This window comes from Cricetulus griseus, chromosome 2 (assembly GCF_003668045.3).
Source record: "Cricetulus griseus strain 17A/GY chromosome 2, alternate assembly CriGri-PICRH-1.0, whole genome shotgun sequence".
In the NCBI taxonomy this organism is placed as follows: Eukaryota; Metazoa; Chordata; class Mammalia; order Rodentia; family Cricetidae; genus Cricetulus; species Cricetulus griseus.
Window position 1 is genome coordinate 373,337,857 of NC_048595.1, and position 25,297 is coordinate 373,363,153.

The 25,297-nt window shown below is 54.0% G+C and overlaps 2 protein-coding genes across 8 annotated transcripts in view; one reads left to right on the top strand and one right to left on the bottom strand.

The window, feature by feature from the left end:
• The window catches only part of Iqank1 (IQ motif and ankyrin repeat containing 1), a 31,215-nt gene extending 29,410 nt beyond the window's left edge, over positions 1-1,805 (top strand). Inside the window, exons 7-13 of the mRNA XM_035440685.1 lie at positions 195-334; positions 420-474; positions 571-663; positions 914-1,022; positions 1,133-1,229; positions 1,297-1,431; positions 1,502-1,805. Of these exons, the coding sequence (XP_035296576.1) occupies positions 195-334; positions 420-474; positions 571-663; positions 914-1,022; positions 1,133-1,229; positions 1,297-1,431; positions 1,502-1,805 (933 nt within the window). The remainder of the gene's footprint in view (positions 1-194; positions 335-419; positions 475-570; positions 664-913; positions 1,023-1,132; positions 1,230-1,296; positions 1,432-1,501) is intronic.
• A 194-nt stretch (positions 1,806-1,999) lies between these two features.
• Scrib (scribble planar cell polarity protein) lies at positions 2,000-25,296 on the bottom strand. Of its 7 annotated transcripts, XM_027404158.2 has the most exons (38): positions 24,785-25,296; positions 23,453-23,570; positions 23,277-23,355; positions 23,109-23,198; positions 22,963-23,019; positions 22,824-22,887; positions 22,650-22,724; positions 22,440-22,584; positions 21,927-22,045; positions 20,904-21,103; positions 20,663-20,829; positions 20,448-20,578; positions 20,227-20,352; positions 19,331-19,495; positions 18,427-18,801; positions 17,416-17,478; positions 16,804-16,893; positions 16,255-16,332; positions 14,929-15,252; positions 14,745-14,825; positions 14,410-14,664; positions 13,930-14,040; positions 13,547-13,840; positions 13,289-13,477; positions 6,766-6,876; positions 6,633-6,689; positions 6,421-6,495; positions 4,848-4,910; positions 4,293-4,376; positions 4,047-4,145; positions 3,778-3,937; positions 3,556-3,703; positions 3,288-3,473; positions 3,064-3,206; positions 2,949-2,986; positions 2,745-2,819; positions 2,466-2,517; positions 2,000-2,375 (listed from the first exon to the last, which is right to left on the bottom strand). In XM_027404158.2, the coding sequence occupies exons 1-38, from the start codon at positions 24,941-24,943 to the stop codon at positions 2,230-2,232; spliced, it is 4,992 nt and encodes a 1,663-aa protein (XP_027259959.1). In that variant the 5' UTR covers positions 24,944-25,296; the 3' UTR covers positions 2,000-2,229. The 7 variants fall into 7 exon arrangements, with proteins under 7 accessions (XP_027259959.1, XP_035296573.1, XP_027259963.1 ...); XM_035440682.1 differs by lacking the exon at positions 2,745-2,819 and having other exon boundaries at positions 20,448-20,575; positions 24,785-25,295; XM_027404162.2 differs by lacking the exon at positions 4,293-4,376 and having other exon boundaries at positions 24,785-25,295.
• Position 25,297: the final 1 nt, after the last annotated feature.

Here is a 25,297-nt window from a genome sequence, read left to right on the forward strand (position 1 = left end):
AAAAGTGACCCTGGAGGCTCTGCCACTGGAGCTGGGTCTGCTTGGATCTGGATAGGGAGCCCATGGGACCAGTGGCTTGTGATCTATCAGTCCCCAGCCATGGCCCCCTAGCCTTTCTCAATTGTCTGAAGTGGAAGCCTCCTTCCTAGGTTGGCAGAACACATGGCTCTAAACACCAAATTCCCTGTCATTAGGTGGCCTCACTGGCTGCAGTGGCCAGTGTGCTCCAGTCATGGGACCTGAGCCTCACAGAGGCTATGCTCCAGAACATGGAGGCTGAGCAGCAGCGCAGGGCCCAGGAGGCCCAGAAGCACAAGGAGATAGAGGCTAAGCGGTGTGCCAAGGGGGCTGGGAGGGCTGGGGGCGGGGGATGGAAATGACATGGATGACTTTGAGCAGCAGGCTTCTTCCCACTGCAGCATCAACCTCAAGGTGGAGCAGCTGGCTAAGGAACAACAGAGGTGTCACAAGGAGGTGAGCTGTGACCTAGGCCTCCCTCTAGGAAGGAGACCTGCAGGAGGGTTGGGTAGGGGTAAGTTGCTGGGGTCTGCAAACCTCGTCTGCCCGCAGCTACAACAGGCCTATTGCGAGCTCAATCGGAGGATCACAGAGCATGATAAGTGTGAGAGGAAGCGCATGGGCAAGACTGAGCTCACACTGCAGGTGGCTCCCCAGGCCCCACACCAGTCTGGGGGTTCTCCTTCCAAGGGAAGGGATTTCAGGCATCTTTGCCTTTTAAACCTAAGGTGTCACTTAGTAACAGTGGCCTTGGGGGCATGGGTGGAGCCAGGAGGTCCTGGCAGGCACTGACCTCTTGTGTCTGGGCAGCCAATCCTACCCCCACCCTCCCACAAAGTAGGTGGTAACTCTGAGGGGATGGGGAGATCAATGGTCACCATGGCCCCTTCTTTAGGCCATCAAGGACGCAGAAGCCCAAGTGGAACTATTGCGGCTGGAGGCACAAAAGGCTGAAGAGACACTGGCCATGGCCAGGCTGGAGCTGCGGGAGCAGACCCAGGAGGGTGGGCAGGGTTGTGGTGGGGCAGCTGGGGACCTGGAGAGGTGATGCCAGGGAGGGGATTTGCAGTGGGACTTAGCATTTCCCACGCTCGGCAAACTAACACCTCCACAGAGGAAGAGCTGGCAGCACCTGGGCTGAGGTGCAGGGTCACAGAGCTTCACGATGTTCTGATGAAGGATGTGGGTGACCGGATCCGAGCTGATGGACGGTCAGTATCAGGCTGGGTGTGGGTGGCCAGAGGCGCCCACAGACTAGTGACCAGGTGGCTGCTTCAGGTGGCCTCTTGTCATCGACCCTTCTGGCCAGGCAGCCACTTTCCTGAGATACCAGGACACCAACTATGTGGACACCGTAAACCCGGAGCACTTGAGACCGGAGACAATTCGGCAGGCTCTGATAGGGGCACTCAGGTATGGCAGGCAGGGGCCAGGACAGCCCTATCCTGGGCCTTACCTGCCTCTTCACCAGACGCCCCTACAGGTACGGGAAGCCACTGGTGTTCGACCTGCGTGAAGTGAACCTGTTCCCAACCGTGCAGCAGCAGCTGGAGGCGGTACAGCCTGGCCTGGCACAGGCGCTGTTGAGTCGTGGGCTGCTGGCACAGGAAGGTTATTTGTCACTGCTTCGGCCCACTGACGGACCTGAGTATGACCCCTCCCAGTTCCAAGAGGCACGCTTAGAGCACTTCCGCCTCTTCTTTGTCACCCGAGTTCAGTGGCCACCAGATGACCAGCTGCAGATCCTGCTCCCAGTACGTGTGCAGCTGTCTGGTGGAGGATTCTAGACATACCCCAATAAAGCATGTGCCCCAGGCATTCATATGAGCAAGTCCACATCCCCAGCCAGTCTGGACCCAAGCAGGAGAACAGTGGCTTTCAAACCCCAAAGGGAGGAAGGCAGACTTGACTGAACACTGGCATCTTACAGAGTAGGAAGAGTCAGTACAAGCAGGTGGGAGGATAAATGGACAACAGAAGGTAAAATGTAGTTAACTTTATTCTCCTTAAACCACAAAATAGAGTCTTTGGTTGTACAAACATCACTAGTTACAGTCTCGCCACGAGATCCCGGCTACGGGGGCAGTTAGTCAGAAGCCATAACTCCTGAGGGGTCTCTTAAAATGCTAACACCAAGGCTAAAAGACTTGGGGTAAGGGAGGTGACGAAGCCAGCAGGCTCCCCACCCTAAGTCTGGGGAGGAACCTGGCCCTAGGAGGGCACAGGGCCCAGACCCCGGCGTCCTGGCCGCATGGCCCGACGGCTACTGCACAGCGTCATGTCTTCAGGGCCCACAGTGCCAGGTGAGGGCCTGCCAAGAAGCACCAGAGCCACTTCACCATCTTCCTCCTGTGGGCCTGGTATAGAGAGGGATAGAAAAGCCATGAGCCAAGGGTCGCCAGAACTCTGGGTGTCTGGGCCCTCACCCCAGACAGGTGTCAACTCACCAGGACTGGGAGATGGTTCCAAACTCCTAAGCTCTTCCACAAAATCTGGTGACTGTGGGGGAGACAGGCTGGTCAGGCAGGCCACACCTGCCTGAACTTACACTTGCAAGCTGGGCTGTCAGGGGCTAGGCCCACAGAGCCTGGGGCAGGGTCAGAGCAGACTGGGCCGAGAGGCCCCACAGGAAACAGCAGGAAACACAGAAAGGAATGGAGGCAGGCAGGTGACAGGCAGAGGAGGGGTAGTAGGAGCATGCAGATGGGCCAGATGGCCTCCAGTACCTGGATGTCATAGACAGGTCTGGAAGAAGGCAGGGCTGCGAAGGCCCTGTAGTCAAACTTCTTCCCAGACAGGGACTTGAAAGGACAGCATGAGGGGAAAGGCAGAGAGCACAGGGAGGTGAGGGGCTGGTGGGGAGGCTAGAGCCCTGCAGCTTCAGACAACGGGATGTGTGGGAGGAAAGGCCCCAGATGTAGGATCCTTACCAAGCGTCCAGGGGAGGGACTGCTCTGGAGGCTCAAGTCTGGGAACAAAAAGAAAGTGTTGGGAGAAGTGCTCACAAGCAGACAGAGCCCTTTGCTGGCCCATGGAAACACATACCTTCTAATGGTGTGGGTGATGGAGTGGGTGCAGGTGAAGGGGCCTCAGTCAGCCGCTCCAGGGGTCCTCGCTTGCCACGGCCGTCCTGGGACTTGCTGAGGACCATCTGTGCACGGAGGGCATCCTGCTCTAAAGACTTCATTCTGAGGAGGCAGAGAGTGAATGCTGCTGAGTGGACCTGATGTGCAGTGGACAGGGTCTAGTGGGGGTAGGGAGGTGATTACCTGGCTGCCCGCCACAGTGCCCGCTTCTCTGCCTCTAGAGCCCGCCGTTCTGCAGGAGACAGGGCTCGCTCTGGGGCAGGAAGCTCAGGGCTCTGCATGCGCAACCGCTCCTGATGGCGTCGCTCAGCTTTAGCTGTCCTCACAGGGGCACTGCCTCCCAGGGGTGGGGGTGAAGATGGGCTGGAACTGGAGAAATGGACAGGATACGCTGTGAGAGAGGGCATGCAGCAGACAAGCCAGGTAGTGGGGCTCAGCCTCCTGCACTCACCCTCCTGCATGGCCTGGCACAGCCCAGGGCTGCTCAGCCTCCTGTTGATCATCTGGGGACTCCCTGTCTGAGGTGAGCCCCGTGTCAGGCCCTGAGGTTACTGCCTCTTCTCGAAGCATCTGTGCCCTCTTCTGCTGCAGCTTGCGGGCTATGGGCAGGCAGACATATCAGACAAGGCCAGGTCATCATCCCACCCAGGCCTCTCAAGTCTCGGCTCCTCACCTTCCTCCTCCTGCATCTTCCGTAAGTCATCAGCACCTACCAGGGACACACGCTTGGGGGGACCCTCTGCCTGAGGCACCCGGACCTCCAGCTCAAAGTACTTTTGCCGTTCCCGGAAGGACAGTTGCTCTGGGGAGGCTGCGGGACCAGGTGTTGTAGGCTAGAGAGGGAGCAGGCCCTCAGACTTGGCTGGTGCTTCTCTGGGGCACTCACATGGGCACCCACCCTACAAAGCATGCAGTAGCAGCAGCAGGCACCACCGCACATACCTGAGCAGCACTGTCCTCAGGGGGATGCACAGTGGGCACCGCTGCAAAGGCCCTATAGGCCTGCTTCACATTGGCTGGCAGTTCATCAGGGGAGGGCGGCTGGGGAAACACCCGGACGTGAGGCTGGGGCAGCTGTCCGAGGGCAGTCACTTCCCACACAGCCATCCGCAGTGTCCTCCAACTGCCTCTGACCCACACCCACCATCCGGCTCATCACCCTCACCCACTGTGGAACACGACACTCACAGAACAGGGACCATCTCTGCCCCTGGGGGTCGGGGAGCCCCTTGGCCAGGCCTGAGCCAATGGCTGGATCACCCCCGGTTTTGTCTGCAAAGGGGAAGGGGGTGGTGGCAGAGGAAAGTGGGATCAGAGGTCCAGAGTGGGAGTAGGGAGGGATAGGAGAGAGAGAGAGAGAAAGATGGAGACAAGGTAGGCTACAAGGGGATACTAATCCAAACACCAGTCTTGGAAGAGTTGAGGCTAGGAGCCAGGCTGGGAATGACCCTGTGCCCACCCCCACCCTGCAATGCATTGTCAGGAATGCTGGAGACCTGGCCCTCTCCATGCAGGAGGGAAGGTGGGGACGAGGAGGGACCCACAGACAAGGACAACTGTCCAGAAAAGATCTTATGCTTGGTGTTTGGAAGGCTTGGACTCCTCCAGCAAGGTCCCTGCCTTTATCAAGGTCAGCTTTAATCAGGAAGGTGTCCCTGGACAAAAACACACGCGGGGACCCTGCATACCAGTACCCATCTGCACAGGTGCCCGCAGGGGGTTACCCGTGACTGGGATGCTTACTTGCGGGCTGCCAGGGGAACAGGGGGTCTCAGTCATCTTCCCTCCAGTGGTCACAGATGGTCCCTTGAGGAAGAGGGTGGTGGTTGGGAAGGAAGGTCAGCTGGCCTAGCAGTATCCCAGCCAGGAATTGGTCTGTGCATTTATCCTGGCATCATAGGGACAGCCCTGTGCCCTAATCTGACCACAACCCAGGGATGTTATCAGACAGGCTTGGATGACGGTGAGACCTCCACAAAAGGCTCTCCTTCCCCAAGGCTGGACACACACAGGTGGTCCTGGCCCTCAGCCTCTGCTCTCCCCAGGGCCCAAGTTGGAGAGGCAGTCAGGTGCTTACTCACAGCACTACATTACTGCCAAGGGTGCAGCCCTAAGATCTACAAAGAAGGTTGGGAATAGATGAACAGACTGAAGCCAGACAGTTGGGACACAAAAGCCTACCCACCACCGGTCTCTGACCCAGGCTTCTTTCCCGGTTGCTCATGAGTCAGAGAAGCATCCCAGCCTATAGCTGTCCCTTTCTCAGATGATGCTGGCTTCTCTGTTAGGGCTGTTTGGAGTTGGCAGAGATAGTACCCAAAAACCCAAATGCCCTTCCTGACCCCCTCCTGTCTCCCCACTGCTCAACAACACCTTGGCCAAGCCCACCCCTTAGGTTAGGCACTCACATTCAGGTAATGGTCTCCCATTATCTTCTGGGAGTGATGGTTTTAAATACCTCTTGAAGACCAACGAGGACAGAATGTCCTTTCTGCCTGCCCCCAGGCCCACAACTGTCTCAAAGGCCACACCCCTAGCTTAGGCCCCCGAGTGGCCACTCCCAGACCAGCTGTTAGTGCTACAGCTTCCACACCCACAAGGGCTGCAGCTGCTTCAGCCTGCCTCCTCCATGAAACCCCACCAAGATGGTTGAGAGGAATGACAGCTGCCTCTTCCCAGCAGCCTGCCTGCCACAGCAGGGCTCTGCCCTATGCGCCTATCTGGGGGTAGACAATGGGGAAAGAAGAGTTCAGGGACTTCAAAGGCATCCCTGGGAACCTAGGAGAGGGGATCATGGCAACAGCCACAAATACGATCAAAGCTTTGTAGAAGGGCTGGGCATGCAGGTCAGTGGTAGGATGTTTGGTTATAGCATTCATGAGGCTCCGTCCTGTATCCCAGCACTGTCAGACAAGAACAACAAAATCCCAAATGTCGCCTAGCTAGAGGCAGAGCTCCAGCTCAGACATCTACAAGCCCTGCCTGATGGAAGACAAAAGTTCTCTGCAAGGTGACCTTGGCACTCAAGCTGGCAGCAGTGGCTGCCATAAGGAAGAAGTTAAGACAAGGGAGACTGACAGGCAGATAGATAGGTAGGATAGACAGGCCAGATGGAGTCAGCATGTAGCCGGGCGTTGGTGGTGCACACCTTTAATCCCAGCACTTGGGAGGCAGAGGCAGGCGGATGTCTGTAAGTTCGAAGCCAGCCTGGTCTACAGAGCGAGTTCTAGGACAGGCTCCAAAGGAATACAGAGACACCTTGTCTCGGGGAAAAAAAAAAAAAAAAAAAAAAAAAATCCAGCCATGCACCACTCACTCTTTGCAAACTTCCAGCACTGGGCACAGCAGCCAGGACTCGGTAGTCCAGCTTCAGGGGCTCCAGACTCCGACCCTGGAGAACAGAGTGGATCAGTGCTAAGAGGGAATCTATGTTCCAGGAATGTGACTGCCCCACCACTCCTGGGCTGTGTTCAATGTTCTGACAGGGGAGGCTACGAAGGCTCAGAGCTGGGCCTGTGTGGAACTTACCAGAGTCTCTGTAGACTCAGGCTCCCAGGGTAGAGTTTGACTGGTCAACTCTCTCTCCTGTAAGCAGAGCAGACATGGTCAAGAACTAGCAGCTCAGAGCCAGTCCCATGCTGCCAGCCACTTTGATCCTGACCTTGCCTGGGCCTTCGGGACTCAGTTCCCGATCAATGGATGAAATGCTTTCCAGGCTGTTCCGGTGGCCAAGGCCTGCTGCAAATGGGTTGGCAATGACACCTGGAGACACCTGAAAGGAAAGGAGTGGGCTGAGAGAAGAGACTTCCTGGCAAGGCCCCACTTCTGGGGCAGGCTGAGGTCTGGACCCAGGACCCCATATCCTGACAAGCTGGCCACTTGAGGCTTTGTGGACAACCTGCTGGTCCACCTATGACTTATGTACCTGTCCCCAGTCTTTCAGGGACAAAGAGTAGTTGTGGTTCTAGGTTCATGGTGTCACTGTGGGTGTAGGTCATGTCTACACACGACAGAAATGCGAAGCAGCCATGCTCAGTCATAATGCTTGGCATGGGGATAAAACAAGCTGACTGTGGCCTCTCTAGGAAGAAAGGAGGAATGGCTAATAAGATGGGATTGGGAAGGGAATAGTTGAAGGCAATGAGCCTGGTAGCAGAGTAACACTCCCAGACGGATAGGCTGCATTTAAAATGTTTATTCTGAAAGGGGAAATTCAACTAGCTGGGGTGGAAGTGTATGTGAATGTACATGAGTGTGTGTGTGTGTGTGTGTGTGTGTGTGTGTACAGGTGTGTGTGTGTGTGTACAGGTGTATGTGTACAGGTGTGTGGTGTGTGTGTGCAGGTGTTTGTGTACAGGTGTGTGGTGTGTGTGTGTACAGGTGTGTGTGTGTGTGTGTACAGGTGTGTGTGTACAGGTGTGTGGGTGTACAGGTGTGCGTGTACAGGTACATGTATGTGTGTGTACACAGGTGTGTGTGTATAGGTGTGTGTGTGTACAGGTGTGAGGTGTGTGTGTGTGCAGGTATGTGTGTACAGGTGTATGTGTACAGGTATGTGTGTGTACAAGTGTGTGTGTACAGGTGTGTGTGTGTACAGGTGTGTGTGTGTACAGGTGTGTGTGTGTACAGGTGTGCGTGTGTGTGGGGAGATGCCAGGCAGGGAGTGGGCACCTGAAAGCACATGGCCTAAAATTGAAGGGTAAAAACAGGTGATGGAAAGGCAGCATCAGCTGTCTTCTACCCCACAAAGCACAAAGGACCAGCTCAGGCCGCTACCGCCAGAGGAACACAGGAGAAGGAGGTGACAGCAGATGGAAGGCAAGATAACTGCCACATGGTTGCCATCAGTAGGGTTCCTACTATATGCACAGATGTGGCCTCTGACACAAACCCAGCTATGTAATGCTGATCCAGAGAGCAGTGAAATGATGAGACCAAGAAAACAGACAGGGAGCTGCTGCTCACACCTGGGAAGATGAACTTGAGGTCAAGAGTGTCAAGCAGGAGCAGGGAACAATGAACAACAGAAAGTGAATTTACAATGATCACAAACTAGAAACACTAAACAAATGCATAGCTAAACACACAAAGCAAAGATCACTAGAAATAAGAAAGCTGGATAAAAACAATCACAATGGTAGACAAATTTGTCTCTTTCAGACGCTGACATTACTAGATCAAACAATAAACAAGGTGCCTACCTTCTTCACTTCTGGAATAACTTAGTCAAAAAGGCAGTGGGGAGGCCCAAGAGAGGCAGGCTCAGCAGGGTGGGAAGGACTGTCATACAGAGGGACTGAGCAGAAAGCAAAAACAGCAAGGATGAGGAAGCCTGGTTTCCCACGTCAGAAAAGGTCACTCGAGTAAGAAGGGCTGACCTGTGGTGCTGGTTGGAAAGATGGATAATGCCATGAAGTGACCCGAGGCTTCCTATGGCTCCAGAAATAAGCAGACAACGATTCACACACTGCCCTTACCTCTGGCCACGACACCCAAGAGTAGTACACTAGACCTTGGCTTCTAATAAACATCACTGTTTACCAAAAGACATCAGTATTCCTGGGGAAAATGACCAACCCCACAGCTGGGCAGGAAAAGTGTGAGATGAGTCCATTAGAAGACGGTGGTATCAAAATGACTCAGGCCCAGCCTGAAGCCCCTTCCATGAGACAATACTGCAACAATTTGATCACTACAGTAACTGTAACCAGGGCTGAAGAGATGGCTCAGCAGTACAAGCAACAGCAGAGGACATGGGTTCAGTTCCCACCATCCACATGGCAGCTCACACCTGTACAAAACTCTAGTTCTATGAGAATCCTATGCCCTCTTCTGATTTCCATGGGCTCCAGCATGCATACAGTAAATATATTCATGCAAGCAAAACATTCATACCATAAAATAATAAATCTTAAAACCATGACTAATATGTGGAAAGAGTCTGTGCTGGTGGTGGGTAAGGAAATGGAACAAGAAGCCACCAGGAGAGCCGGTCCTTATAGCAAATGCTCAGGGACAAGCCCAAGAGCAAGGTGTGAGGACTCACTGAGGTACCAACACAGGCGCTCAGGCTGACTGCAGCAAGGAAGATAGGAGAGTCAGGTATTCTTCGCAGTAGTTCTAAGCTGGGTGGGGCAGTGCTGAAGCAGTTTCTACTGTGTGGGCATCACTGCCGCACCACTGAAGTCAAAAAGCCCTAAGTCCAACAAATGCAAGTCAAGCACCATGTGGATCAGACAGATGGGCCACTGTGATAAAGAAGATGGACCCGTGACCTGCAGGGGTGAACTAGAGAAGCAACAGAATATATTCTCTTTAAACCAAACACATGGGGAAGCAAAACTAAAATTTGTCTTTGAGAGATCACAATGACTCAGGCCACTCGGGTAGTAGTGAGGTGGGGTGTGCTGACCTGTGGCACCCCTTTTCAGGACCCATTGGCTGCTGTAGGGAGAGACTGAGAAGTCCAGCAGCTGCAGGTTTGACAACAATAAAGAGCCTACATCTATGGAAACCCTGCAGGAACCCTGAAAACCAGTCCTTAGCACAGGGCAGGCAGGATTATAGCCAGCACCCCCCCCCCCCCGAAAAGCCTGAGGGAGGTAGAAAGATGCAGGTCAAAGCCACTAAATAGCTGGCAAACTGATCCCACAGGTCAAACAAGCCCAGATGACTCAAGTGGGTAGTTTGAGAAAAGTGAGGTGCTGGGCCAGCAAGATGGCTTGTGGGGAGAAAGGCAAATGCTGCCAAGACTGACATGGTGGAGAGAACCAACTCCCACAAGTTGTCTTCTGACCTCCATACATGTACCATAGCACACACAACCCCTTCCTCACATAAATAAGTGTAATCTTTTCTTTTTAAAGTGCAGTGTAAGTAAGGATACATGTATGGTCTCCCATGCCAAGAGGGTTCAGAATGGGCAATCCTGTGGGGACAAAAGCCACCAGTGTCAGGTCCTCAGCTTTTCTATGAGAAGTCAAGAATCATACATTGCAGTAAAGAGTCCTGATAAGTAAAGGTTGGTTCTTTTCTCCCAAGCATGCTGCTAGCTAGAGCCTCCAGGACCAGGCCAGTCTCACTGAGCATATATGTAAGGCCCCTTCAAGGAAACCCTATGTCTACCTGAGATGGCTGTTTCTACAATTACAAGCAGAGATAGCTCCCTCATTTTGAAAAAGTTCTTAAAGAAACAACAGTTTCTAGAGTTTGGCACAAGGCAAGGTCACTGGCCACCACCATTGGTGGCTGAAAGCTCCAGGATGAAAACAGACAAAGGGAAGCTCTAGGAAGAGGCCCTGCCATCACTGTGTGATGGCTGTGAGCCATAGTGCTTCTGCCAGGAGATAAAGCAAAGCCAGACAACAAGGAGTCCCTGGCACTAACAGGAAATGACAGCAGCCTGGAAGAGGCTCAAGAAAAACTCACAAAGTGATCCCAGAGTCATAACCAGTTTTGTGATGGAACTTGGCATAGCTGTTCAGAAGAGAACACACAGCAGACAAAACTTCAAAAGAACAAAAAAGAGTAGATGATGTAACTGATCAGTAGCAGAACACTCTATAAAGTGACTGCCTCTGTACAGTGTGGCACTGTCCTGGCAGGCTTCACAGTTCACTGTAGCCAAGTCCAGAACAAGTCCTAGAGTGCATGGGACCTACCACACAGCCAAATCATGCGCCTGCCCCTTAGCAGTGGGGAAGTAAAGGCTTTTCACTAATCACTGTGGGGGCAACTGACAAGTATTTTAAAAATCAAAATATGTTGGGCCCTGGTAGCATATGTCTCCTGTCTTTAATCCCAGCATTTTCTTGAAGGCAGAGGTAGGCGGATTTCTAAATTCAAGGCCTGGTCTACAGAGCAAATTCCAGGATGGGTAGAGGGGGGTATGGATATCAAAGTACTGGAAAAAACAGCTGGGTGTGGTGGCACACACTTGTAATCCCAGCACTTTGGAGGCAGAGGCAGGTTGACCTTGGTGAGTTCAAGGTCAGTCTGGTCTATATAAATGAGTTTCAGAACAGCCGGAGCTACTTGTGAGATCCTGTCTTAAAACAAAACAAGGAGCTCATCCAGGTGGCGCACACCTTTAATCCCAAAATCTTTAATTCCAACACTCGGGAGGCAGAGGGAGGCAGATCTCTGTGAGTTCTAGAGCACCCTGGTCTACAAAGCAAGTTCCAGGACAGCCAGGGTTGATACACAGAGAAAACCTATCTTGAAACAAAATAACCAAACCCCACACACAGCTGTAAAGAAGAAGCCCTGATTCATAAAATATATAAAATTTTGCAATCAAAGGATCCCATCCTAAAAGGAAAACAAACACAAGACGGATGCCGTGGCACACAGATGTAATTCTAACTTCAGAGGGCAGGGGGATTGCCAACCTCGGCTATGTAGTGAGACTTGTTTCTAACAAACAAACTTTGGAGCCAGAAACATCAAGAAAGAAAAAGAGCTCAGTGGAACAAGGGAAACAGCTTCGTGCTGGGAAGCACAAAATGGGGTCCCAGGGCTGGGGTAGAGTACAGTGGAGCCCTTCCTAGTATGTGCAAGGCCCAGGATGCTATCCCCCTCCTAGGGTGGGGGAGCAGACAGTAAACACTATGTGAAGGTGGTGTGCACTTGCAACTAAGAGCAGCTAGGGCATCTTGACACACAGGCTAGAGGGGGCAGACAGGTCAACGCAGACAGCTGCTGTGGGCAGAAAAGGGCTCCTCCAAGGCTCTTAGTGAGCTGCCTACTGCCCAGAGCTTCTCACTAGCTAGGCTAACAGAAACCTGTCTTGTTCCCCAGACAAGGTACAGAGGAACATCCAGCCAAGACAGGCTGTGGCAGGACCACACATGTGCAGATAGATCACAGCCACTTCCCTCCATTCATGAGCCACCCAGGTACTGCAAGAACAGCCTGGGTTACAACAGCAGGGAGCAGATGCACAGCCAAGGGGACCCAGGACCTGCAGACTTAAGCTCATCATCTTTCCAGAGGGCTTCATTCTGAACTAAAAGGTTAAAGTGTGTGCACAAAGCAACACTTTTAAACATGGGCTAATAGGAATAAACAAAAGGCAGGGCTTCTTCAGGATCCAGATCACCCAGAGATAAGTCACACAAAAAACTCCACCAGGACACAAGACTCCTTGGGGAGAAGCTGGACAAGGGCCAACCTTAAGCCATGGAGTAGCACCTCACACAGGCTGCAGCCCAATACCCATCTATATGCTAAAACAAAGACTAACTTGTTTCCCATCCAGTGGCCCTCACCAGCTGGTCTGGGAAGGGTGCAGGGTCTGTGGCCAGAGGGTATCTTTCCACCAGCATCTGACAGGAAGTCACTAAACCAAAGATCCACTGTCAAAGGAGACCAGCCTAGGATGGCTGCCTATCCCTAGGCTTGAAGGAATAAAAGCCATAGAAGTGGGGACAAAGCCACTAGCACACTGGAGGCCAGCATGGCTAGAGAGGATGTCCAGAACAGCAGACAGCCAGTGCACAGAAAGGTTCCTTGAAGGCTCACTTGGACTATAGGTGAAGATATTGAGGGTCCCAAGGACAGCAGGTAGAAGATAGGACAATGAGGAAGCATAAGCCCCAAGAGGAGCAATGAGGCTAGAGGGAGACTTGCCCAGGGTGCTTGCCTCTTGGGCCTAGGCCTAGTTCTGATAGCTGAGTATTCTTGTCCTACTCCAGGGAGCAAGAGAGTAGGAGGGGCTCTGGCTCTGCCCTGTGGCATACTGAAAGAAGCCAGTAGCCAGAAGAAGGGAATAAGCTCTACCAAGAGACTGTCAGAGGGCCAGCAGGGCCAGGAATCTGACTTCCTGCTTTGGGGGATAGAGTATAGGGGGACTATGAGCAGGGCTCCTTGTCCTCCCTATCCTGCTAGCTGCCACATGCCCTTAAGTACTGCCTTCCCAGAGCCCTATTACAGCTCCTCTCTGAGGACCTGATCATAAAGGCTCAAGACCACCTCTACACTGCCTGCCCATCTGGACCATAGCCTCCAGACAGTACTGTGACGAGGGCTCAGAAAAGGGCCTGCAGAACACACTACCCATCACTCCCATGCACGGTTGGTTCATAACTGCAAGTACTTTCCAGACTAAGCAGAGAGGCTCTGCCAGACTTTATTATAAAGGTCAGTGCTAAGACAGCACCCAATCCCCAGGGTAGGCCACTAACCTCCAGGGCTGTGGTGGTGCTGGTATCGAAGCCATCACAGACAAGCACAGTGAGGGTGTCACCCACACTGCGCAGTAGCTGAACTGCCTCAGCATGTGTGAGGCCCAGCAGGCTCTGCTGGTTCACTTCCAGCAGTCGTAGCCCCACACGCAGCCGTCCATCTCGTCCGGCAGCCCCTGTAGGGCTCACCTGTAGGGAGAACAGTGTGAGATTGCCACCAGGCAACTATCCGTGGTCCCAGGAAGGAAGAGCCCTCACCTTGGAGATGAAAATGCCCTCATCTGTGGGGTCACAGGGGTTTCCCGCGTGGCCCTTGGCGCCTCCTCGGATGCTGATGCCCAGCTTCTCCCCAGGAGCCTTCTGAATGCAGAGTTCCCGCATGCCTGGGGGTGGTGGGTCCCTCCGCACAAGCAGACACAGCTCCAGGCAGGGCCTGAGAAGGGCACTGACTGCCTCTTGATGTGTGGCCTCCCGAACATCCTGCCCATTCACTGCTAGGATGCGGTCCCCAACCCGAAGGCCACAGCGAGCAGCCAGGCCCCGAGGAAGCACCTATAGGGAAGGACATCAGCAGAACGACTGCGTTGACGGCTGCCCAGAGTGGCTGCTTCTTGCACACGTTGCCTTCCAGGCTCACTCACCTTGGAGATGAATACACCAGGATCCTGGATACCAAATGGGTGGCTGGAGTGATCAGAACCTCCCACAATGCTGAGCCCCAGTGGACCACCAGCCCTGGGCAGGCAGATTTCCTGAGGACATAGGGTGGGCCTCAGTCAGAACAGGGGAAGGAGTGCAGGTAGGATGGATGGGCCTGTGATACCCCACCTGCCTTTAGGGCAGTCTGCTACCCCATTATGTACACAGCCTGACATCTATACATCCTCACTGACTACGGGCATATAGCAAAGCAGGTTACTGGCAGATTATGCTAGGGTAGATTAGAATACCATGGAGGCTGACTGGAGAACCTTAGCTTCTTGGACACATATAGAAAAGCTGTGTACTACTTTTTGTCTAGTGTTGCTAGAAGTTATGACAACTGGATCCTGGGTGGCTTTTTACTCTATCTACACCTGGATCTGAGTGGATGTTGAGCAGGACATGGGCAGGTATCTCACCTCCACAGGGTATGGTCCTTCCAAGGCAGTGGCCAACAGGCTAGGGGACAGCCTAGGTAGCATAGGCTCCCCGGGGATGGCAGTGGTCATGGTAGCAGCAACAGTAGCAGTAGGGGTTGGGGAGGAATGTGGTGGGCTAGGTGGATAAGACCCTCCAGTCTCCCTCTCCAGAAGCAGGGAGATGGTAGGGGAAGTAGCAGTCAATAGGGAGACAGCATGGTCGTGCCTTGCCTCAGTCATGTCCACTCCATTGATCTACAGGGATACACTCAGGTCAGAGAGGGTCAGCAGGACAAACAAAAGACACTAGTCAGGACACATCTGGCCCCACTCACCGAAAGGACACGGTCGCCAACCTGTAGAGTGCCTGCCCGGTGGGCAGCCCCTCCCTCTGCAATGCGGGATATGAAGATGCCCTTTAGAGACAAAGAAACCACACTGAAGCCATTATATCAGAGACCGAACATGACTCTTCTCACCAGGAACAGTTCCTGCCTCCACCCTAGGCCACTGTCTCACCCCATCACCAGCCCGGTAGGGCGTGGAGCCTTTTCCACCAGCAATGCTGAAACCCAGCCCCTTTTCGCTGCGCACAAGACAGGCAGCATGGCGCTGGCGGAGGGGCACAGGAGTCTCAGGCTGAAGCAGAGGCAGGCGCAGGCCACCTCCCCGCCGCTCCCGGGGACTATAGTCATCCTCGGGGCGCAGGGGGGTGATGGTGACTGCATTTTCAGGTTCCACCATTCTTTCCCTCCACACGCGCATTTGCACAGCAGCACCTGCCCCCCGAAGGGCTTCCACAGCCTCATGATGCTCCGCATCCTGTAAGGTCACACCATTCACCTGTGGGCAACAGAAGACAAAAGCTGTACCACAGATCAGCATCCATGGACATATGGACACCCTGACGTTCGGAAAGTATGCTTATGATTTTTTTTTTAAAGATTTTTATTTATTTGTTATGTATACAACATTCTGCTTCCATGTATATCTGCACACTAGAAGAGGGCACCAGATCTCATAACGGATGGTTGGGAGCCACCATGTGATGCTGGGAATTGAACTCAGGACTTCTGGAAGAGCAGTCAGTGCTCTTAACCTCTAAGCCATCTCTCCAGCCCAGCTTAGGCTCTTTTTATGTTTGTCTCCATGCCAGGATCCAGGCAAGCCACAAGTCACAGGCAGATGCCGTGGCCATTCTACACTGGTGCCCTCACTCAGAAACTCATCTGCATAGCAGAGAACATGCAAGGCTATTACTAGGCTGCCAACTCCACATGCTTCTAGGTAGAGCTGGGGCAGGAAAGCATGAGGGACACCAGCATCCCCTCTCCCCAAGCCCACCTGGTCTAGAACCCCAGAGCCTTCTACCCTCACTCATCCTTGTTCCTACAGGAAAGTCAAAGCTTTCCTGCCAGTTCTCCGATGGCCAAGAACCCAGGCAGAAACCTCCAGGGCTTCCACAGAGGGACCAAGTTCCCACTGTGGAACTTGCTGAGGTTTGACCCTACCAGGCTACTTCTGATCTGCCTGATGCCTCTTCTTAAGGCTGAGTGAGGGCTCCTTTTTTGTTTTTACAGCCAATCCTCTTGTAGTACTGGGGACTAATTAAACTAATATGTCTTATATGGCAGGCTAGTGATTTATCACCAAGCTATATCCTAGATCCAGACAGAAAGGAAGCCTGGCATGGAGGGCTTCTAAGCCTACTGTTTAAGGTCTCAATAGCTTTACCTAGTTGTCCCCACTTCCTGATAGGAACAGTCAAGTAGCCCGATAATCAGGACAATGTGGACCTTGAAGGGCACAGCTGTCCCTTGCTGCAAGGTGGGGGTCACTACTTACCTCAAGGAGTTTGTCACCAACTCGGACTCCAGCACGGGCTGCAGGGCCCTCCTCAGACACTCGAGAGATGAAAATGCCCTAGAGGACAAGTGGGGACTAGTCCACAAGAGCACAAGCAGAGGTAAACACCTTCTCCTCATGGCTGTGAAAGGTGCAAAGACCCCTATGCATGAAGGAGAACAGCAGTTCTCGAGGTCAGGGAGGCTGTACTCAGCTTCTGGGAGGGCTCTAGCACAAGAAGCTAGACTATACAAGTCAACCTTGGAAGACACTTTGACGCCAGAGCTGGCATGAGAAAATGGGGAAGGAAAACTTGTCTAACAACTCAGTTGTCCTGTAAGCTGTTCTCAGACTTTTAACACCCTGCCTGACCCCCAGCCTGGATCTGTTTAGTGCCCTGGGGTGACCCATGCAGCACACATTCTAAAGGGTGGTAAGGAGGACATCTGGAGTGACCAGTGACACCCCTGAAAGAAAGAGGAAGTCTCTTGAGACAAGAGTGGCGGGTGTGGGCGAGAGAGAGCTCATGAAGACAAGGCAGCTGCTCACCTCATCATCTCCTTTGTAGGGGGTGGAGCCTTTGCCCCCTGCGATACTGATGCCCAGGCCCCCTGTCTGTCGCACGATGGTGAGTGTCAACTGAAAACAGAGTGGACATGGATATCTGAAAAGACCTGGGATACCCAGGTGCTTGCAGCAGCAGGAAGGTCTGGCTGGCTGCAGACAACCCCAGCCAGCTCATCCCTGGATATCTGTGCCCACTTGGGTAACAGAAGTAGGGAGGCTCCTGTGATCTCAGGGTAGGCACAACTTTTGTGAGCTAGCCCATGCTGTCCTCCAGAAAGTAAAGCTTGCCCTTGCTTCTGTACCTAAGGATACCTTAAGGCTCACAGCAGGATATGAGAAATAGCCCAGCACTTCCACGTATCCCCTAGAAGGCAGGCTGCCCCAGTATGGAGACATGCTTGCCCCGCCAGGGGATCAGGAGGCCCTGGGGAAGTGGAACCAGAACCCCAGCTCTGTGGCAGCTATCAGGAGCTCTTCTGGGACAGGGTCTGAGTTTGAGCCATGGAGGTGGGGAGAAGTAAGAGCCCGCAGCCCAGGAAGCAAAAGTCAGCAGGAGTCCTGGGCCCAGAGCAAAGAGCAGCGAGCAGTACAGACCTCTTCCTCCTCAATGCGAGCAGGCTCTATCAGCAGGTTATTGGCCTGGTCAAACGACACCCCCTGTTAGGACAGGAGCAGCGAGGCATGCAGGTTAGCCACCGCTGGGAACTGCCACCACCTCACCCAGCCCTCACCATGAGTAGGCAGAACAGAAGGAAGATCCCATCAAGCTTCTGTGAACTGAGTCAGCCCCTTCCCACCTGGATCTCCCCAGTCTCTAAGATCATGACAAACTCTGCAGACCACTTACATGGGATGGCTTGGCTGCCTAGGATGAAGGTTCCAGAGGGGCAAGTCTATTCCTGGCTGTCTCTGACTGGCCCCCAAACTGCCCCAGATATCATATATCATCAACCTCTCAGGGTAGGGTCATTGTAGGGGCAAAAAGGATAGGACTTTTGGTAGCTAGCATTTTCTCTGGGCCTTGAGGAGTCTCCAATAAGTGGGTAGGTCCTTTTTGAGCCATCAAAATCAAACATGAGGATAAAGAAGAGATGCCACTGCTCTATAGATCTGCCTAGATCCCACAAGGACCTGACAAGGCATAAGAGCGTCCACCAGATCCACAGGATGGGCCACAGGCCAGCAGCAAAGCCTCAAGGCTAGTCACTTCCTGAGGCAGGAAGGATCCTAGGAGAGCCAGCAGCTCCTGAGGAGGACCTTGTCCAAGATTCCTGAACACACAGGACGCAGAGGGGCCCTCAGCTTCCAAGTGCCCTTAGCCTCCCACCCACCCCACCAGGCAGGCCCAAGGAGCTGCCAAGAACTTTAAATAAGATCAACAGCAGGGAATCTTGGGACTAAGTAATGAGTACATGGTGACAACAATCCCAATTATAGCACATTCATTACTCTTCTCCTGACAACCAAGGTGCCAGTGGCCAAGGCCTGACCTGTGTGCCTGTCAGATTAGGGGTGGATGTCTTCCATGCTGTCATCTGCCAGGGTTCAAAGCAGCCTACTAAGTCAGTGGAGCCTGGGACAGACAGGGGTTTGAGTGAAACACACCTTGACAGAGGGGGCAGAAGCCACAGCTTCTTCTGTGTCTTCTTCCATGGTGGCTTCACCTTCTTCTTCAACTCTCTCTTCCTCCTCTTCCTCCTCTCCCTCTTCCTGGGCTCGAGGAGCCCAAGGTGTGTGTGGGCCATTGTGCCAACCTCCTGTGGGGCTCTCCCTGTCTGTCTGCACCCCCTGCAGCAGGGCCACAACAGCTTCAGGTTGTGGGAGCTTGGAGATCTTGAAGTGCTTCTTGTAGTGGGGTGTGTCTTTGCGGATGAGCCTCTGCCGGCCACTTGGCAGAGGCCAGGGAGCCTCAGGCTGCCCCTCTTCACTTTCACCATCTTCTCTGGGTATCAGTGTGTCCTCTGCGAAGTGCACTGTGGGCTAAGTGGTAAAAAGATAGGGTGGCATCCCAGCCCAGCTCACTCCTCTCAGGGCCCAGCTATAGGGCTGACTGGGTGGGCCCTGCAGGTAACAGCCTGAGGTTTGTGCATGTAGAGGTACACAGAAAATTCAGCTGCTAAGACAAGAGGACACTGCTCTTTCCAGATACACATGGTAATGCAGGTGGCTACTTAAGAACATGTAAAGATCTAGCAGGCAGAAGCATATACTGAGGCCAGGAAAGTGGGAACACCATCTAGGGAAAGCATATAGGTGCTAAATCTGACAGTACTGAGCTTGGCTGAGAAATGAACTTTACCCTACCCTGGAGCCCTCAGGACCACCATCCTGTACCACATTTTGCACAAACCCTGCCAGATAAAGCCCTTCGACATCCCACTGTTGCCAGGCAACATCTGGCACGGCCCCTGTCATATCTGGTTCAGGAAGACATATAGGATGATGGCAATCGACCCTTTCTAGAAAGCCCTTCTTCTGGCCTAAAGGCTTCCTTCATGTCTGCCCTTACCTCCTCATAGTCCTCCTCTGTTTCGTCCTCCTGTCCAGGTATGGCCTCCTGCTGGCTTAGCCCTTGTTCCTCAGCCAGCAGGATCTCAGGCTCACCTTCGGAGGCTGTGCTTGCTGAAGGGGCAGAGCCTCCACTCAAGCCAGACTCTGCACTCAGCCTCTTCTCCTGCAGAGGAGTGGGGTCAGGCTGCATGGAAGTTTGTTACCCAAGGGTATACCTGTGTGGCAAACCTATGCTAGGCTTCTTTCTGCCCTGGTCATAATATGCCCAGCAGGCTCACTTCTTGCAATCACTCCCTGTTTGTTTTCAGAGTCATGCAAGGTCATGATTCTATGGCCCAGACTTTAAGAATGCCTCCTTCCAAGGTTCAGGAGAACAAACACAAAAGATCCCAGGAGGACATCAGCCGGAAGTGAGCCCTAATGCTACCCAAGTCGGAAGTAGCCATGCATGGCCAGTATATTCCCTGTCTGCTTAGCCACTGTACCCAGGTACCCAGAATCATCCTACAGCCCTGACAACAGAAGCTTCTTAATAAGCAAGTGCCTTGCCCTACTCTAGCACCAAACTCCTTCCCAGGTACAGAGAGGAGAATGAAGACAACAGAGCTCTCAACCCGGACCCCTGGCCAGCCTCATCCTGTGTCACCATGGCATGTCTAGCACTTGGTCCTGGAAAAACCCAACCCTGGTTATGCCTTATTCTGACTGCACAGGTAGGCACTATGTGAGCCCCAGCCACCTGCACCCTTTGCCCAGCCCAAACCCCAGCTGCTACCTGCCTGTGCGGTCCCAGTCCTATTTACCAGCTCATTTCCAGCCCCCTCCTCCATGGAGCCTCTGCTCTCACAGCTCCACTGCCAGGACATCCAGGGCTCCCAACCCCTTCATGCCTACCTCCTCTGAAGGTGAGGGTGGGCCGGAATCAGGCTTGCAGATGAAGGCCTCGTTCCGGCGCTCTTCAATGCCCCTCTTCATCACCTTGAGCTCACTAGGGTGAGGTGTGGCCCTACGCTGTAGGCCCTGCCATGGGGACAGGGATAAGGAACAGAGGCCAGGAAGGGGTCAGGCCGGGGTAGGATAGAAGGGTACCACCCAGAGTCCCCACCCCTCCATACCCGCTTCTCAGCTGCAGCTTCCTCAGCATCCTCGTCACCTTCAAGCGTCTCCACGAACTGGATGACACTGACACGGCTCAGAGGGGCATCACTACAGCTCTCTGAGGGACTGCTCTGCTGTCCAGCGTCTTCTGTGGAAGGCAAGAGTCAGGGACCCATGCTAGTCTCTCTACCTCAACCACCCATCATTCAACACCCAGCCATCAGCAACCTACCGAGGCTTGGCAAGGGCTGCTGGGGCAGCAAGTAGCACGTAAGCACCTTTTCACCAGTCTGGGCATCATCCTCAGTCTGGAAGCGGAGCATGGGTTGTGCCTGGTTCTCAGCCAGCCACAATGCCTTGAGGTTGAGGTGAGTGAGCGCAAATGGCAGACTCCGCAGCCTAGAGGCCAGGCAGGCATGGTCAGCACACATAGGGGATGCAGCCTGGTCCCCAGGGGCCACACAGACACTCACCGATTCCCAGCTACATCAAGCACATGCAGCTCAGCTGTATGGGCAAGCTCAGGGGGAAGGACAGCCAGGCGATTGTCTCTCAAGGAGAGGACACTGAGGGCTACACAGCCTCCAATTTCAGGTGGCAGCACCTCAAGATGATTCCGGTCCACATTAAGGTTAGTCAGTTTGGTCAGCTTGCCCAGAGAGCGAGGTAAGGCCTGGCCAGGAAAAGGAAGGATCTGAGGCTAACAGAAACCCCCTGGGTTAGGAGGAAAGAGAGAGGCCTTGGGGTAGTAAAGGTCTCCCTTGAGGTAAACTAGCTAGTTCACCAGGGTTCCTACAGCCCTCAGGAACTATAGCTGGATATGGAACCAGTTTGCACACCCGTTTTTGCTCTGTTTTGTTTCCCCTCAAGGACACCAAACATCTTGCCAGGCCACTTAAGATGCGAAACTGTCTTCCGTAGCCCTCTCCTACAACTACCTAGCTAGCTCTGTTTACCGAGGCCACGTATCTGTGACCCTCACCATCCCAGGTGCCTACTACTCACACCTGCTATTTCGTTTCCAGGGCACTCTCTTCTCTCACTACTGTGATTCTGGATACACCACATACAGGAACATTCCACACTACCCACACGCTTGTCTGTCTCTCAGCCTGAGGTTAACATTACTGCAGACACCTCTAGCTTGGGTGCTGTTCTCCTTGGTTACAGTGGGGCACACATACTGACGGGCAGTCTTCTTCCTGTACAATCCACCCTTGCACTGCACCACATGTCTAAAAAAGCACAGCCTGAATGCTTTAACTGGCGGAGTCCTGTAGGGTCCCTAGGACCTGGGCCATCTTGTATGCCAGTGAGCTCTTTCTCCTGACGCCAAGGGTGCCCTAGCAAGCACTTCCCAGAGAGCAGGGTAAGGCCTTGGGATAAGCCACCGTCAGCACATGCCACCGCCATGAGGTGCTTGTGCTCCTGCTACATATTAGCACTGACTGTACTCAGCACATCCTAGAGGACTTGGTGCCTCAGGGCTGCCCTACCGTTAATAGGTTCTCTGTGAGGATCAGCTCAGAGAGGTTCTCACAGTCCCCAATGGCCTCCGTCACCTCGCACAGCCGGTTCTGGTCCACCTTCAGGATAGACAGCTGCTTCAGCTGACCTGGCATCAAGGAGACATGGTGACTAGATTGAGTCAGGTCAAGGGCACTTGAGTATGTGGGTCCTCAGACTGGCCACAGGCTGGTCCCAAGGTCCAGTGGTAGCTCATTTCTTTGAGAACTCCAAGATTTCCTATGCTTACCCCCCCCCCAAAGCTCTTGCCCAACCAATGACCCTTGTAAGCCCATATTCTCAACTCTTGTGACCACAAGTGACCCTGACCCTTGGGGGTATTAATCAGATAGTGGGTTATCCAACTCAGCCTTATTTTAACCTTCCCTCTCCAGACACCTCTAGCCTGGGTAAAGTCAGGTCCTAACCCAAGACCCTGTTTGGCACCTCATAAGGCCATTAGTGAGAGTATACAGTCCCCAGGGCCCTCTGGGCACACTGACCGATGCCTTCTGGCAGGCGCTGAAGCAAGTTTTGGGAAAGCAGCAGATCTGTGAGCAGTGCCAGCCCACCCAGCTCCACAGGTAGCTCCTCTAGCCGGTTCTCTGACACATCCAGGCATACCAGTCGCCGAAGATTGCCTAGCTCCTGAGGACAGACAGGAGGTCAAAGGGCAGTAGGTAGGGGGATAAAGCCAGTCCCACCCCACTTACCGGGGGCAGTGCTGACAATTGGTTTCGATCTAGCCACAACTCCCGCAGGTTAGGTAGAGCCCCCAGAGTGTCAGGCTGCAAGAAGGGACAAAGATGGGGTAAGCCAGTGTGACATCCTCCAGTAGCAGCTGCCCCATACCCCACCTGTTCTTCCCCAGGTAGCCCTCCCTGTACCAGCACTTCCAGATCATTGCCTCCTAGATCCAGCTGTTCTAGCTTGACCAGGAAAGACAGGGACCTGAGAAAGAAAAAGTCTTGATGTCCAAGCCCCAACATAGCTTTACCACAGTCTACATAGAGGCCCCAAACTTACGCAGGGAGAGATTTAAGCAGGTTCTCCCGGAGTTCCAGGGTTATCAAGTTGGCCAGGCTGAAAGAGATCAAGGACCAAGGCTGAGGAAGGCAGGGCCAAGACAAGTACTCCTTATACTCAGATCCACTCACCAAGGAGATACTCACTTGCCCACATCTCCAGGCAGTGCCTGCAGGGAAACATCGTTCAGGGCCAGGTGAGCCAGGCTTCGCAGCTGTGTGAAGCCATCCGGAAGCCTAGGGATAGAAGCAGCAGACCTTAGACACCCACGGAAGGGTTACAGAACCCACGGCCCAAAGCCAGCCCCAACTTACCTGGACAGGGGGTTCCCACTGAAGTCTGCAATCTCCAGAGCCTTACAGAACTTTATGCTCTCGGGTATCTCAGGAATGTCTGTGTGTGGAGAGGGGTTTGCCAGGTTACAGCCTCAGAAGATCCCAGGAGCCCCCCTGCTCCATCCACTCTCCTTCCACCCCGCCTGCCTGCCCACCATTTCGGGACACATCCAGCTCCACCAGCTGCATGAAGTTAGCTACTTCAGGAGGCAACCTCTGGATCTCGTTGTCACTGAGGCCCAGCTTTCGCAAGTTCAATAGCCGGAAGAAGGGCTGTGGGTAGCAAAAGACATGAGCAGGTGAACAAGCTCTGCAGTCAAAGCCTTAAGGGTAGAAAGGAGCTTCTACACCAGGAGGATCATGGCCACAGGTCCCTGAACCCCTATGTGTCCCATGACACGCAAGGTTCTGGCAATTCTGCTAGGGTACCTAGTGTGCTAGAAACCAGGCAAAGAAGCATACACAACACACCCCTGCCCACTTAATGCCTGGTCTGCCTTGCGTCATTTGTCATATTCACCACTACTGTTCTGCTTCCCAGATAACATGCCCCGAGTGGAAGCATCATCAGCTCCTATCTGGATAGTCTCTACCCTCGACCCTATGGGTCATTCTTACGATTCTACCCACTACCCAAACTGCTTCTTCCATCACAGATAAACTCTTCAGGGACCCCAGCAATGAACAGCAAGAGCTCAACAAAGACTATCAAGAGAACTGTAGTAAAAACACCATCAAAATACACAGGGACAAGAATTTCAGGGTTCACACATAGGGTTCACACATAGATACTATGAAAATTAATGAAGAACAGAGCTAGACTGGGGCCACACCCCATGCCACCAGCCCTCAAGAATGTCAGACCACTCGGCCACCCATCTCAGAAAAGTAAATCTTTCATAACCTGCTCCCTCTGGTCCTTTTTCTGGAGTGCCTTCAGAACAACAAAACCAACAACAAACCGACAGGAAGGAACACAGGCGGTGAGAGGTGGGCCCTCCTCTGAGAGATGACAGAATAGATCTGACGCTGCAAGTGTCTTAGGAGGGTCCCACTCAGTTCTGAACCCAAGGGGGAAAAATGGGAGGAGCAGAACACGGTGCAAAATAACCCAGGCCCCTACCTTTAAAGCAGCCCCCAGCAAGCTGTTCCTAGCCCAGGTTGACCTCGCACCCTGGTCCCACCCACCTCCTGTGCTCTCACAGGTTTCCCTGTTGGCCCCCCTAAATAGGCTCACTATCCACCCGGTCCCCAGACAGGTTGCCACTAGGTGCCAACACAGGCTACTGGGGGAGGGTGGGGCTGGCTGGGGCGGGGCTCTGGCCAGCAGGAACCAGCAGGGCCGGCTGGAGGTTGCGGGGCCGACCAAGCCTGGGCAGCGCCTGCTGAGGTCTCGCTCCAGCCGGCTGCCCCAGAAGTCACACACTGTACAGAAAACTGAGCGCGGGAGCGCGGACGGGGCAGCAGGTGCTGCGGCGGCCGCTCACCTTAGGTAGCTCGCGCAGCTGGTTGGCGTCGAGCAAGAGCTCCTCGAGGCTGCGACTGTAGCGGTAGATCTCCTCCGGCACAGCCTGCAGCGAGCAGTGCCTCTTATCCACCGACTCCACGTGCCGGTTGCAACGCCAGAGCGGGATGCACTTGAGCATGATGCGGGCGGGCAGTGAGCGCGGGCTCGGGCCGGGGGGCGGGGCTGGACCCGCATGAGCGCCGGGTGCGGGCGGAGCGGCACGGCCCGCGCGGGGGTGGGGCGGGCCGCCGGGACCCGGACTGCGGCCGGGGTCCGCACTAGGTTCGGCCCACGTTCAGTACGAGATGTAGTCTCGGACGGCGGCGCCCAGTTGGCGGCCCAGCCTGACCGGGCAGCGCTTCCTCAGGTGCTGGGGGCGCGGCGGCGGCTCCTCATCCCGCCCGGCCTGCTCACCTAAGCAGCTCGTCCGCCCGCAGCACCGCAGCCGGAACCGCCGCCGCTGCCCGCGACAACCGCCCAGCCGCGTAGCCCG